At 34.9% G+C, this 14,038-nt stretch overlaps 2 protein-coding genes across 7 annotated transcripts in view; both read left to right on the top strand.

The window, feature by feature from the left end:
* The first annotated feature begins 20 nt into the window (after nt 1–20).
* LOC140062409 (protein ABHD8-like) lies at nt 21–6,720 on the top strand. Of its 2 annotated transcripts, none has more exons than XM_072108620.1 (5): nt 21–261; nt 4,475–5,123; nt 5,256–5,426; nt 6,063–6,273; nt 6,479–6,720. In XM_072108620.1, the coding sequence occupies exons 2-5, from the start codon at nt 4,552–4,554 to the stop codon at nt 6,620–6,622; spliced, it is 1,098 nt and encodes a 365-aa protein (XP_071964721.1). In that variant the 5' UTR covers nt 21–261; nt 4,475–4,551; the 3' UTR covers nt 6,623–6,720. The 2 variants fall into 2 exon arrangements, with proteins under 2 accessions (XP_071964721.1, XP_071964720.1); XM_072108619.1 differs by having other exon boundaries at nt 21–308.
* Nucleotides 6,721–7,679: 959 nt separating this feature from the next.
* The window catches only part of LOC140062970 (probable E3 ubiquitin-protein ligase HERC1), a 64,887-nt gene continuing 58,528 nt past the window's right edge, over nt 7,680–14,038 (top strand). For 3 of the 5 annotated variants that reach the window (XM_072109375.1, XM_072109374.1, XM_072109372.1), the window contains exons 1-8: nt 7,680–7,764; nt 9,351–10,308; nt 10,558–10,644; nt 11,128–11,316; nt 11,990–12,157; nt 12,833–13,070; nt 13,239–13,382; nt 13,905–14,032. In XM_072109375.1, the coding sequence (XP_071965476.1) occupies nt 9,370–10,308; nt 10,558–10,644; nt 11,128–11,316; nt 11,990–12,157; nt 12,833–13,070; nt 13,239–13,382; nt 13,905–14,032 (1,893 nt within the window). In that variant the 5' untranslated portion in view covers nt 7,680–7,764; nt 9,351–9,369. Of the gene's footprint in view, nt 7,765–9,252; nt 10,309–10,557; nt 10,645–11,127; nt 11,317–11,989; nt 12,158–12,832; nt 13,071–13,238; nt 13,383–13,904; nt 14,033–14,038 lie in introns of those variants that run through there. The other 2 variants (XM_072109376.1, XM_072109373.1) reach the window with 2 other exon arrangements.

Raw genomic sequence — 14,038 nt, 5'->3', positions numbered from 1 at the left:
GCAGTTTATGTAATTTTTTTAGCCAGGCTGCCAGACACCAATACTGTGTATAATTAAATAGTAATTTTGTTTTAAATTAATTGCTACACTGTTGCTAAGAGTCTGGCGCCACCGCTGATTGGTTGTTGTTAACAAACAATCGACTATGATGGCCTCTCCATCGTCCACAACACACCAACATTATGTATGATGAACACACAAACAAGTCAATTATCGATTTATGGCTCATAATTTATTCATGACAGTTGTTATTGTAACAAGGTAAATGGTAGTTCGAGAATGATGATGTTGGGCTAGTAGGTTATCAGGTAGGGATATAAATATATACAATGATTACAATGGAGCTTTAAAAAGGCCATCCCCCTCCCTACTAGCATCCCCCTCCCTACTAGCATCCCCCTAGGCTCTAGCTAGCCTACTACTACCACTAGGGCCAGGCTTTAGCTAGGAGAGGGGGGGGGGGGGGGGGGCTAGGCTAGCTAGTACGTAGTAGCCTCCTACTACTTACTAGGATCGAGTAGAAAGTAGGCCTAGCCTAGGCCTAACAGTACTAGGCCTAATTACTAGCTAGAGGCTAGCATCATAGCATGTCCTCTGCTCATCTCATACGTACCATCATAGGGTGTGTCGAAAGCGAAGACCTCGAAAGCGAAGATCGAAGACCGAAGACCTCGAAAGCGAAGACCCTACGAAATGGTAGTGTGCACAAAATCCGACCAAAATCATAAAAAATCGTGATAACACCTTGAATTTACAGATTCTAAAAAAATATTTCGATTTTATTTGTTACGTTATCAAAAAACATGACTTTATCTATGAACAGGCTCACGCGTTTTCACCAATGGAGTTAATATGTGATATGGTTTTACGAACAAACACATCGCGCTATTTGCAAGGCGACGGACGCACAAGAAGGACCTTGCACAGAGCATTGAATATTGAATGCAAAATTAAATGTCACTTTTGTTCCGATAACTTTGTAGCACACGTCGCCTACAATTTAAACCCATAGCCAATTGTTTATAAGTATAGAAATAAACTACATAAAAGTAAATTGTAAGAAGTAAAGGATGGCTGTAGACTTTTTTTAGGCTTATTTTAGAGCCTATATAAAAAGTGTCCGTATTTTGATTTTATATGTTGCTATGTGTTTTTTATCTTATAATATTTGCCTATTGTACTTTATCTAAATGTATAAATAAATACAATAAGATATTCATTTTCCTGTATTGTATTTAAACTTTTACATTTTCCCATTGTATACTACTATTGCTGTTTTACTTAATCGCCAGTTTCAAAATGTTTTCTAATGTATTCATAATAGACAAATAATATATCAGTATCAGAATATTTAGTGTGGTTGGTGAAACGACAGTAGGCCTACTATGTAAAGAAAAATTTAAAAAGGAAAATAAATATTTCATTAACTAACGTATAAACCACTAAAAAAAAAATCCTGCCACAACGTATCGTAAAGGAAATACTCATCTATCTATTTTGCATCCCCTCACGATCGAAAAGATCATTATGATGAACGTAAAGCAGAAACGGTGTGTTGAACACGTCGATTCCCACTTGTGATGACACGCAAGGTTATTTCCTTAAGCTTGGTTCCCACTAGAACGTAACGCAAGAATGTACACGCAACGCAAGCGTTTTAACCAATGACAAGCGAAGTTATAGACAGTTAGCAATCACAAGCGAATAAGCCATCGCTTGTGATTGGTCAATTCACTTGCGTTGCGTTACGTCCTTGTGTTGCGTCGCTAGTGGGAACCACGCATTACGGCGCACTTTGCGTGGATACGTTGCGTCGATCTGAAAACAAATTTCAGCTCTTAAAATATTTCCTGGGCCGATGACAGTCGTCCCAATAGCTTACCGTGAAGTAACGGAACTTATTTTATATCTTTTTATTGTTAAATCAAAAATTATACTGTATTCAAATTATGATTTGACAAAAGGCTAATAGGCCTACTGTAGAGAACGAACGATAGGCATCACATTCTGAAGATTTTGCTCGATCGTTAACCCGTTATAATAGTATAATTCTCTTAGATTTGTTTGTTTAGTGTCAATTCTATATTTAAATGGTCATTATACAACCGGTAACCTGTTTCTTCAATTTTTTAAAATTTTTTTTTCTTTTGTTAATGGAGACTAATGGCAGGGATATGCAAACATTTAGAAGCGGGACGTCGACAATCTGTTGAAAATCGGGAGACTGTTGAATAGTCGTCTCATCCACAAGCCTGTGAGATAGAAGGTTGGGGTTAGAGTGGTTAAGCCCGATAAAAATTCACCATCCTTAATAAAGACATGTATAGAGAGTAACTCTTTTTTTTGTATTCACCACGGGCAATGCTTCAGAAGTCAGTTTCTTTTTTTTTTACTTTCATGATGAGGACAATTGTGGTTGGCGGAACTGGAACTTCATTAAACATGTCTTTTGACAGTGTCGGTAAACGTAATACCAATATAAATAAACACCCGTTTTAATATCGTCACTAATCACATTGCAACCGTAACAAAATCGACAATTTTGGAGCGAATATTTTTTATTTCAATCTTTGTTTTGAATGACTTTTGTCTTTGTTAACGATGACATAATGGCATAATTAAATGATATTCTGAATTATGGAAGCCGTGAAACAGATGATATGTCGCAGGAAACGATCGATTATAACCAACATTTGCAGAACGATGATTCCTATCGTTCGTTCTTTTTAGCTTTTTGTCAAATCATAATTTGAATATGTTCTGTCAAATTTGGCCTGGAAATATTTTAAGAGCTGGAATTAGTTTCCAGATCCACGCAAAGTGCGCATTAAGAACAAACTTGCGTGTCCTCACAAGTGGGAACCGACGTGTTCAACACCGTTTATGCCTTACGTTCATCGTAATGATTCTCTCGTGAGTGGATGCAAAATAGAGTATTTTCTTATGTTGCGCGTCAATACGATACGTTGTGGCAGGATGTTTTTGTTAGTTAGTTTAGTGGTTCATACGTTGGTTAATGAAATATTTATTTTACTTTTTACATTTTTCTTCTTTACATATTACTGTCGCTTCACCAATCACACTAACCGATACCGTACTGATAATATTATTTGTCCATTATTATTAGAAAAACATTTTTAAACTGGCGAATAATTAAATCAGCAATACTGCAGTATAGGCTAAAATGGGGAAAATGTAAACGTTTAAAATACTATACAGAATAATTAAAGGAAAATAAATATCTTATTGTATTTATTCATACATTTTGGATAATATGCAAATATTATAGATAATAAACATAATATCAACATATTTAAATGCAAAAAAAAAAGGATCTCTAAGTTGTATTCACGCGTAGGCTATAACATTTTTTAAAACAAGTGTAAAATCTATGATACGGACACTTTTTATATAGGCTCTAAAATTAGCCTAAATAGGGCTATCGCCATCCTTTACTTCTTATAATTTACATATTTGTAGTTTATTTCTATACTTTTCTATACAATTTGGCTATGGTTTTAAATTGTAGGCATTGCATTCAATATTCAATGCTCTGTGCGATGTCCTTCTTGTGCGTCTGTCGCCTTGCAAATAGCGCGATGTGTTTGTTCGTAAAACCATATCACATATTAACTCCATTGAATACACGTGAGCTTGTTCATAGATAAAGTCATGTTTTTTTATAACATAACGATTAAAATCGAAATATTTTTTTAGAATCTGTAAATTCAAGGTGTTATCATCAGTTGTGTGTGATTTTGGTCCGATTTTGTGTACACTACCATTTCGTAGGGTCTTCGCTTTCGAGGTCTTCGGTCTTCGATCTTCGTTTTCGAGGTCTTCGCTTTCGACACACCCTACCATCATACACTTCACAGGACAGTCTGAGGTGGTGGGAGAGAGAGAGAGAGAATGAATGCCTCTCTCCCCATTCAAACTCAAAATACAGTAAGGCCTAGCATAGATAGGCGTATAAATAATAGCCCTCCAGTGTTGGATGAAATCGGTCGCGATAAAATCAATATCCGGTATTTTGTAGATGCGCTTTATATCAATTATCATATTACTAGTATAGGCTAGGCCTAGTTACGTTTGAATCGGTCACGTTTTATTTTGTTCGCGCTAATTTGTGATTATATATTTAGTAATTATCGCCGTTTTTTAATAAAAACGTTTATTATGTTTTAGTTATTAATTTTGAATACTATAGAAATTCTATAATACTATTGACATTTGTTTAAACCTTGATTGATCGGTATTTTATAATAATTTGTGTTTTCATTTTCAAAATCGTTTTAAAAATTGCTCATACAAAATAGAGCGAACGATTTAAAGCTTGACCGATATCATTGTAATCCAGGCCTCTTAGGCCACATCAGCGCTCTATACAAAATTGTCACAGCCAATTTCAAACACAACCAATTTCATGTTTCTCCATGATTCAAATATTCTGCCATATTTTTGTACTTGATAGATATTTATTATACGTGAAGGTGAAGAACTGGAAGTGCTGATAGATCAAATGATTAAACATCACCAGTATGATGTGGGATGCAAACCATGCTTCAAGACGAAAGTGGACACAAACATGAACATCTATGGCGTAGAAAAAACCAAGTGAATCCTGTTGGATCAGTCCATGGTGATATATTAAACATTGAAATACGAGAAGGACGCAAAATAATGGTGCAACACGTAACACCTGAACCTGATCATTGTGTATCAAATGGCTTATTCCAAGCCATCAAAAGTACCAAATCTAAATCAAACATTCCTCCGAAATGCAGTTATGGGTGTTCATCTGAAAATATAGTCATAGACCAAATTGTCACAGATTCACAAACAGTCAATCATGCTGGAAACGCTTCTTCTGCCTCATCGACCAATCCTGTGATTTTTTTTATCCATGGCGTTGGAGGTTCTGCCAAGCTCTGGAAGCATCAAGTGGAGTATTTCTATCAGGAAAATTATGAAATAGTTGTGCCAGACTTATTAGGTCACGGATTGAGTAGTGCACCTAAGCATAAAAAAGCGTACACATTCTCAGAATTATCAGAAGATATGCTTGTACTATTCGATGCATTCGCCAAAGAAGAAAATATTTTGATTGGACACTCATATGGGTATGTTTTATGTTTATATTTAGCTGATTGATTTAGTGATTATGACACAGTATAATATGATATTATTGCACTGAGTGATTATAATTATTTTTCTATAATTAACTATGATATAAGATTTATTTTTATTTGCAGATCTTCGTTCTGTGTAAAGTTAGCTCATGAAAGAAGCAATCAGGTATCTAAGGTGATACTAATTAGTGGTGGTGGTCCACAATCTTTAAAGCCACAGCCTTGTCAGATCTTCTGCTTGCCAGCTTTTATCTTGTCCTGTATAAAGCCGATGATTGTCAATGGATTCATTAAGTGAGTTGTTAATGTTACATAGTATGAATTTTATCTATTTTTAGATAGTAATTTTTGATATGTGCTTGATTACTGTTGAACAAATATAAATGTAATCCTGTTGAAACCTAAACTTTCCCATTAATGGATTCATTATTGAGTTGTTATTGGTACATATGATGTTTTTGTTTATTTTTGTGCTTGATTATGTTGAACAATATTAAATGTAAATAAGACCACACAAGATACAGATGGAACATTAACTCCCTACAATTTGTGGTATGCCTCTAGAATATTTAAATATATCTGTCCCTCTGAAAAAAAATAATTGTAGATTTTTTTGATGAAATATGACATTTTATAATATTTATTCACTTTGACCAAAAAATGGATTAAGATATAAACAATTATATACATGAACACTGTATTTTAAAGCAGAAAATCGTCAAATTGGCTTTTTCAAGTGATCAACTTGATTAAAACTGCAAAATGGCATGTTCAAACTCTGATTTTATTTATTTTATTTATTTTATTTATATTTTTATCTTTTTTTGAAGACATTTTTGCAAAAAAATGTATTCAGCACTTAAAAAAAAAAGGTTTTAACCATTATTCAATTGTTTTATTTATAAATTATCAAATGTTTTCAATCCATAGGCGTGCCTTCAAAGATCCATCTCAGCAAGCCAAGTTGGACAAAAATAACTCATTTAATGCTTCTGCAAGTGTTCTCCATGCAATGATGAATGGACAGGATTGGGCTGAGGGTGACAGAAACTACCATGCTGCATTAAACACACCTATTCTGCTTATATATGGCACTCAAGATCAATTTATTGGCATTGATGAAGAACATGAAATGATAGAGGTTAGTTGGCAGTGATGATAAATAGGCAAACTAGCCTAACTCTTTTTTCCAGGAATAACACCCTCTTCACCTTATGGTAGGACCAGATCCAGCCTTGAAACCATCCATCCATCTTGTGAGGACCTAATCCTTTCCAAACATCCATACCTGCCCCCGGCTAGCTAATATTTTTGCAAATTACAAAATGTTTCCTTTTTTTTTGTAGACAATTTGTGATTGTAGAATGAAAACTGTAGAAGCAGGTCACATGGTGATGTTGGAGGCTCCATACGAGGTCAATGAACTTATCGATGATTTCATCAATCAGCACCCATCAGAAAGAGTAGTACAGAGAGTTCCGACATTTTAAATGTTATGTGTTGTACCAGAGTTATTATTTAATATTTAACAAAGTATATTTTAGTACTGTAGTTTTTTTCTTTCTTTTTCATTCTGCTTAAATTAAAAGTTTTATTTAGTATGATATTGTATCGTTCTTTAATCACACACAATATACATCTCTAAAATACAATCAGATTTTAGAACATTCTTTGTACAAAATTAGTGCCTTTAAATACAAAAACTAACTCACAAAGTAAGTAGTTTATTCTTGTATTGCTTTTGTAGATACTACAATATTCATTTTTGAAGTAGAAAAAAGCCATATTGTACCTCACATTTTACTATACAACTTCATATTGTATTTATTTAGTCAGTTTTTAGCAAACAAATGTTTATATTTAGGTAATATTGTACATTGGCATTTTATTAAATTATTAATACAAAATAATTTGATATTCTTGAAAAATGAAAAAATAAATCAATAATATTACAGTATATTTATAAAATATAATGCAATTTTGAATTTAGAATATTTTCATATACTGTAATGTATAGATGATTGTTACATGGACACATTGCAAACAAGTACTGTATTGTAACAATCTCATTACTTAAAAGGCGTGAATGCCTGTGATATATTAACTAACTATACAGAATCCAAAATTAGCGGTGAGATTATCTGAAATTGTAGGGTCTATAAATGAATTTACCAAAGTGTGCGAATTTAAGGGGTGGAGCAAATTTATATATATATTCTTATTTGTGATGTAATGCAATTTTTTAATAAATGTATTATACACATGTTATTGGTATCGTTATTTGTTTTTAGTTTAAAAATTATTAATTAATATTATAAATTTGTTATTATTTGTAAAAGATTGGGCAGAACTTGGATCGAATTTGCTTACCTCATGAAATTGGTATGTGATTATTTAAAAATCGAAATAATAAAGTTAACTACAGTAATTAATTACAATATAAAATTTATTGACAAAAATTTAAAAAAAATAGATGTCATGCTGAAAGGAGGAAGGTGGTGCCTAAAATGTCGCCCTCAGTTTTTCTCCTCAGATTTTTCTGCTGCAGCTGTAGTTTTGTTCTGTTTTCGGATGATAGTTTCTCTGTGTCAAAGACTGTAAATTGTAGGGATGAGATTGCATAAGCTACCTTGTAAGTAAATTATTGATACATTTCATTATTAAAATTATGATTGAGATTTATAAAAAAAACAACTTATTTTGCTAGGGTTTTAGTAAGCATTTGTACTTGTAGTAGGCCCCTAACCACCTAGTAGGAGGCCTAGGCCTAGCTAGGCTAGTAGCTAACTATCCTAGGCCTTAACGTGGACGTGGACGTACGACGTGCCTTGATAACTGTGAATAGGATCCGGTTCTATCCCTAACTAAGGGAGTGGTGTAGATGGAGGCTAGGCTAGGCTCTAGCTTTATATTCTTTATAATTATATAAGTGTGATAGATTTTCACTATTTCTAATCTAGTGTACCCCTAATTTATAAATATCAAATGTCTCAATAAATGGATCATTTAAATTTAATTTTAAATAAATTAATAGAAAAGTAAACTTAGCCTCTCTCCGCCTACTAAGGCCTAGGCCAGGCGTAACTACAGTAAGTCTAAATTTAATTATAAAGCATATTATAGGGCCCAGTTATCAGTGTGATGTACTAATACACCGGGGTAACCCCTGGGCCCTACTCGTCTTGAGGTTTTTTAAAGTGCACACGAGCTAGATGTGTCTTGTTTAATTTTGGCTGCAATAAAATCAACTTTGGGCATTTTGTATGGCGGGCCGCTAGAACTAAATCCTTCGATGATATCGGTCGCGTTTTACTTCTGTCACAATATTTCTATATTCAGATGAATTTAAAGTAAAATTAACTAGTTAATTCATAATGAGCGTTTTAATTAAAAACATCTAGAAACAGCAATAATGTATCTAGTGCACCCCTATACAGAGTAGAGCGACCAAAATAAAAGGTGACCGATATCGAAACAAACTTAACCGATAATGATAAATGATAAAAAGCGTATCTAGCAACGCTCCATACAAAATACTGGTAGTTGATTTTATCGCAACCAAAATTAGGCACGACGGATTTCCTCTGACATCAGACCTAGGCTAGAACTATGTTATGTTACTGTGTGCAATGACAATGTCCTTATTACCTTTTATTTATGGTTGTATGATTTAATGTGCCAACTAAAAAATGTCATGCATGTAGGCCTAATCTACATACAGTATACTGCTGTAAATTCTATTTATTTTATTTTAAAATAAGTGGCCGAGCGGTTAAGATAGTGGAACCGTAATTACGTAGCCATAACATTGGCAAGGGTTTGAGGCTCCCATCTCTGTGGTTCTGGTGGTAGAACGAATCTTCTCGGATAAGGACTATAAACCGTAGGTCCAGTGTACATATACTGTAGCTCATGTGCACTTTAAAGAACCTAGTAAATCTTTTGAGACGAGTTGGAGTCCACACAAACACAGCCAATGTCACACACAGCCACTGTGCAATTGTGACTGGACTGTTTTTAGAGGTGTTTACCACCTGTTGGTCCCAATCCTTTACTATCAGTGTTAGTCAGAAGTTGAATAAATAAAAAATAAATAAAAATAATGATAATACCTTTAAAATGTCTTACAGTGTATATAGATATTTAGTAATTAACAGGTTAGATGTTCATTAATAATTTGTGCACTAACAGCATGTTTAACTTACTGTCAATTCCCAGGCTAATCTATTGATTTAAAATGGCAGGAACAATGCCTGTGAAATTGAAATGGTTGGAGCATCTTAATTCCTCCTGGATTATGGAAGACTGGAGAGAGATCACATGCCGAGATGGTGTCCAGAAACTTTATGAAAGACTGGAAACAAATAAAGAAATATCAAGTCTTCCACGGCAAGGCGTTCACCTACAAGGACCACATCTTCCAGATTTTGAAAGAGAGACACCATCCCTTGAAGAACAGGAACATTATCTAAAAGCACTTTTAAATAATCAACAAAGTTTAGCGAGAAATGTGTGCAGTGATTCTCCCTTCGCTTCGGGACTTCAGAAGCGCCTTGTCATCCTTCAACGAGTATTTTACGCTATATCAAGTAAATTTCATGATAAGGAAAAAGTTAAACAAGAACAGAAGCTACAGCAGTCGCAATCAAACAAAGTAGATGATAAATCTTGCCTACAAAAGGTTAATTTTGGAACAGACGCTCTTGTCGAAATGGGAGTACGCACAGGTCTAAGTTTACTCTTTGCTCTTCTTAGACAGAACTGGTTTCAACAGCAGCCACTGCAACAGAGTCAACCTCAAGTAAATTTATGTAACGATGTCCTTAGAACTGCTATTGATGTTGTCGCTACTCTGCCCCCTCTCTCACTTGCCAACGAAAGCAAAATTCCAAACTTGGGCATTGAGTGTTTGAAACAAGTAACAGGGTTTTTGAAATCGACAACTGTTCCCAGTTGTGGAGCCGATCTTGAAGGGCAACAGTTGGCGTCGGAGTTGATACTTGGTTTGGCAGTACAACGTGGATCTTTACAGTTTCTTTTGGATTGGATTGAGATGGCTTTAAATGCTTCAACTGCGACTACAACCACCACTGATGGATCTTCTACGTGCTATAAACCAGGATGTATTTCATATGAATTTTATCTAAGTGTTATTTGTCAGATGCGAAAAGCTGTGGTAAGTCTAGTGCATAAATATTAGATTTTAAAAAGCTTTTTAACTGACATAAAATTATTGTGTTTTCGATTGCTACTCAGAATTACACACTATTTTAGAGGGGAAAATATTTAATTAAAATTTTTGATATTAAATAATAATCTTTACTTTCACTGTTTAATTATTAATATTTGTTTAATATTTTTTTAATTTTTCTTCAATTAGGTTTAATACTAAAATGTGCGTAATACGTCTTGTTATTCATTTTAGGGTTGTTTGACTGACAGAGGAACAAGTGGTTTAGAAGATACTGGACAGTGTCCATTATATAAAGCTGCATTATACCTGTTGGAAGAAGTAAGTGTGCAATTAATACAAATTAAAATTCATTACTACATTACATACATATTTTTATTATTTATTTAAGGTTGTTACTAATATGGATGCCCTTTGATACGGATTCTATTGTAAAATTAATGTATAGTAATTTGCGACATTTATATAGCACTATTTCATGAAGATCAGAGCGCTGTGGACTTAGATGTTACACCTTTTCAACAACATTCTTCTCATCGTGTCATCGGCAGCCAATTACAGCGCCATTACGTCTGTCCACGACACAACTAGTACACCGGGTTAACCCCCTACTCGTCTCGAAAGATGTACTAGGTTCTTTAAAGTGCACACGAGCAATATACATACACCGCAATTAGGAATCTGGATAAAAGAACATTTAGGCACATTTGCATTGAGCTGTCTGTCAAAAGCTATGATAGACATGGATCATTGTTTAGATAATCTGACCTTCATACTTAATATTAATTTTTTTTTTTTTTAAAGATCACTCGCCTTGGGTCAGAATATGCTAGGACCTGCACTTGTCCTGAAGAGAAAACTAGCAACGTGATCTTACCAGAAACTACAGAGGTATATGTGTGGGGAAGTAATAGTAGTCACCAACTAGCCGAAGGAAGTCAAGAGAAGATCCTTCAGCCTAAATTAGCACCCTCGTTTGCCAATCCACAACAGGTAATTACTCGCCATGATGATCTTGCGCATAGCATATTGGAAATAGTACGTGGATAAGCTGACTAAAAAAAAACATGTATAATGTTTCTTTACATCCATTTAAAATATACACCTCTACCCACCCTCCCTTTACACACCTCTACCCTCCCACCCTTCACACACCTCTACCCTCCCACCCTTTACACACCTCTACCCTCTCACCCTTTACACACCTCTACCCTCTCACCCTTTACACACCTCTAACCTCCAACCCTTTACACACCTCTACCCTCCCACCCTTTACAAACCTCTACCCTTGACACCCTTGTCACCCTTGTCACCCTTGTCACCCCTCTACCCTTGACACCCTTGTCACCCCTCTACCCTTGACACCCTTTACACACCTCTACCCTCCCACCCTTTACACACCTCTACCCTTGACACCACCTACTGACAAGCCTCTCCACCCTTTACACACCTCTACCCTTGACACCTTTTACACACCTCTACCCTTGACACCACTTACTGACAAGCCTCTCCACCCTTTACACATCTCTACCCTTGACACCACTTACTGACAAGCCTCCCCACCCTTTACACATCTCTACCCTTGACACCACTTACTGACAAGCCTCCCCACCCTTTACACATCTCTACCCTTGACACCACTTTAAATGAAACTTGACTTTTTCAGGTTGAAGCTGGCCAGTATTGCACATTTGTGACAAATAGTGATGGGACTGTGAAAGCATGTGGGAAAGGCAGTTATGGTAGACTAGGCCTAGGAGATTCAAACAACCAAACACAACTTAAGAAACTTAATTTTGAAAACTATATGATAACTAAAGTCTCATCTTCAAAGGTAATGTATTGTTAAAATTCATGCCATCTTCACGGCCATCTATATTTCAACTACGTTAGCAAGTCAATAGTATATTTTTGCTGGTAAAAATTGGAAGCCAATTATTTAGAGGGCACTAACATAATATGCTGACATCGATAAATCAATCAAATTTATTGTTCCATAAACTAGACAATGCATGCATGAAAAAAAAGGTTTCCTTGAAATATGATATATATTTAATTTTTTGATTAACTTATAATAAATCAATTTTTACATTTTAATTATTCAATATCTATGATTTTATATTAAGAGTTGTGAACACTTGTTAAGTGTACTACAAACTATCTGTTGCGATTTTCAAATGTCTTCACTATAAAGTAGGAAATAATCCTATTTTAGTGTGATTTTCTGTTTTGTATTAATTTTTGTTGTATAAATATGGAATATTTGTTCTGAAATAAAGTGATCAATTCAATTTAATATCAACTATGAAAATATCTAACATGCAATAAATATTTATATAGTTGACTGCACGTGAGCATACAAGCAGTCTGACAGGCCTATTAATATCCAAATTTCTTTTTGAAGCAATTATGCTTAGAAATTAAACTATTTGTGATTGCATAATAATGTATATAAGATGTTGTTGAAATGTAATTGTTATCATTCAAATATATTGTTTATGTCTTACAGGGTTCAGATGGACACACCCTTGCCCTAACCACAGAAGGACAAGTTTTTAGTTGGGGGGATGGTGACTATGGAAAGCTAGGCCATAGTAACACAGCTACTCAGAAATATCCAAAGATGATCCAAGGTGTTTTAACTGGCAAGGTTGTTGTAGGGATATCCGCTGGGTACCGCCATAGTGCCTGTATTACACATGATGGTCAGTTGTATACATGGGGTGAAGGAGATTATGGAAGATTAGGTAAGAAAACAATTACTAGCTTAGAACCCTGCACTGATGGTTAACATGCTTGCTTAACAATCCCAGGGTTGTAGGTTCAAATCCTGGATTTTTCTATCCTGTAATCAGGATTTTTGTGTAAAGTATTACGATCTTAAAATAACCAAATTTTGATTTCTGTTTGTATAGGTCATGGTGATAGTAACAGTAAGAACTGTCCGACTCTGGTCAAAGACATCAGTAGTGTTGGTCAAGTTCTGTGTGGGAGTTCTCACACAATAGCGGTCTCTCAAGATGGCCGAACTGTGTGGTCATTTGGTGGTGGTGATAATGGTAAGAACATAAAACTATAACAAGAGAAATTTTGGAATCACATTTTAAATAGGTGAAAAATGCTTTTATTTATTTCTTGTAAAAAGCATATCAATTGTATGCTGACCCTACATGTTTGACCAATTCAATAATTAATTAAAGACCCATTCGCTACAATTTTGACGTTTTAAAAAAATAATGCATATTACTTTAAAAACATTAAACCAGGTTTTTCCTTGTCTTAGATACGTTTTATGGTAATTTATGATAAAAAGAGAGAAACAATGCACTACCTAAGTAGGTCGCGGTGAATGTTCTCTCGTCTTTAGGCCAGCCTAGATAGGCTTAGTTTTGTAGGCCTAACTGGTAAACAACAGTCTGAAACGTACAAACATCGTACGCTAGCTATAGGCCTAGTCTGACGTCTAGTTACTGCATTAATTGTCTTCTGTTTTTGCCAGAATCCGTAACACAAATTGGGGGAAACCCGGTATTTTCACTGAAATTCTTGTATTACAAATATACTGATTGCAATCATTTCAGGTAAGCTTGGACATGGTGATACCATTAGAGTGTACAAACCCAAGGTGATTGAAGCATTGCTTGGAATGTTCATACGCAAAGTTAGCTGTGGTAGCCAATCCTCACTGGCCCTCACAGCATCAGGGCAGGTTAGT

Source organism: Antedon mediterranea, chromosome 11 (assembly GCF_964355755.1).
Source record: "Antedon mediterranea chromosome 11, ecAntMedi1.1, whole genome shotgun sequence".
In the NCBI taxonomy this organism is placed as follows: Eukaryota; Metazoa; Echinodermata; class Crinoidea; order Comatulida; family Antedonidae; genus Antedon; species Antedon mediterranea.
This window is presented reverse-complemented; position numbering and strand designations above follow the sequence as displayed.

What these genes read in the sequence shown, in the direction of transcription:
- LOC140062409 (XM_072108620.1), top strand. Translation starts at nt 4,552, where the DNA reads ATGCAAACCATGCTTCAAGACGAAAGTGGACACAAACATGAACATCTA. An exon ending in TTGATTGGACACTCATATGG is followed by an intron (nt 5,124 to 5,255) that starts GTATGTTTTATG and finishes TTTTATTTGCAG; the next exon opens with ATCTTCGTTCTGTGTAAAGT. An exon ending in ATTGTCAATGGATTCATTAA is followed by an intron (nt 5,427 to 6,062) that starts GTGAGTTGTTAA and finishes TTCAATCCATAG; the next exon opens with GCGTGCCTTCAAAGATCCAT.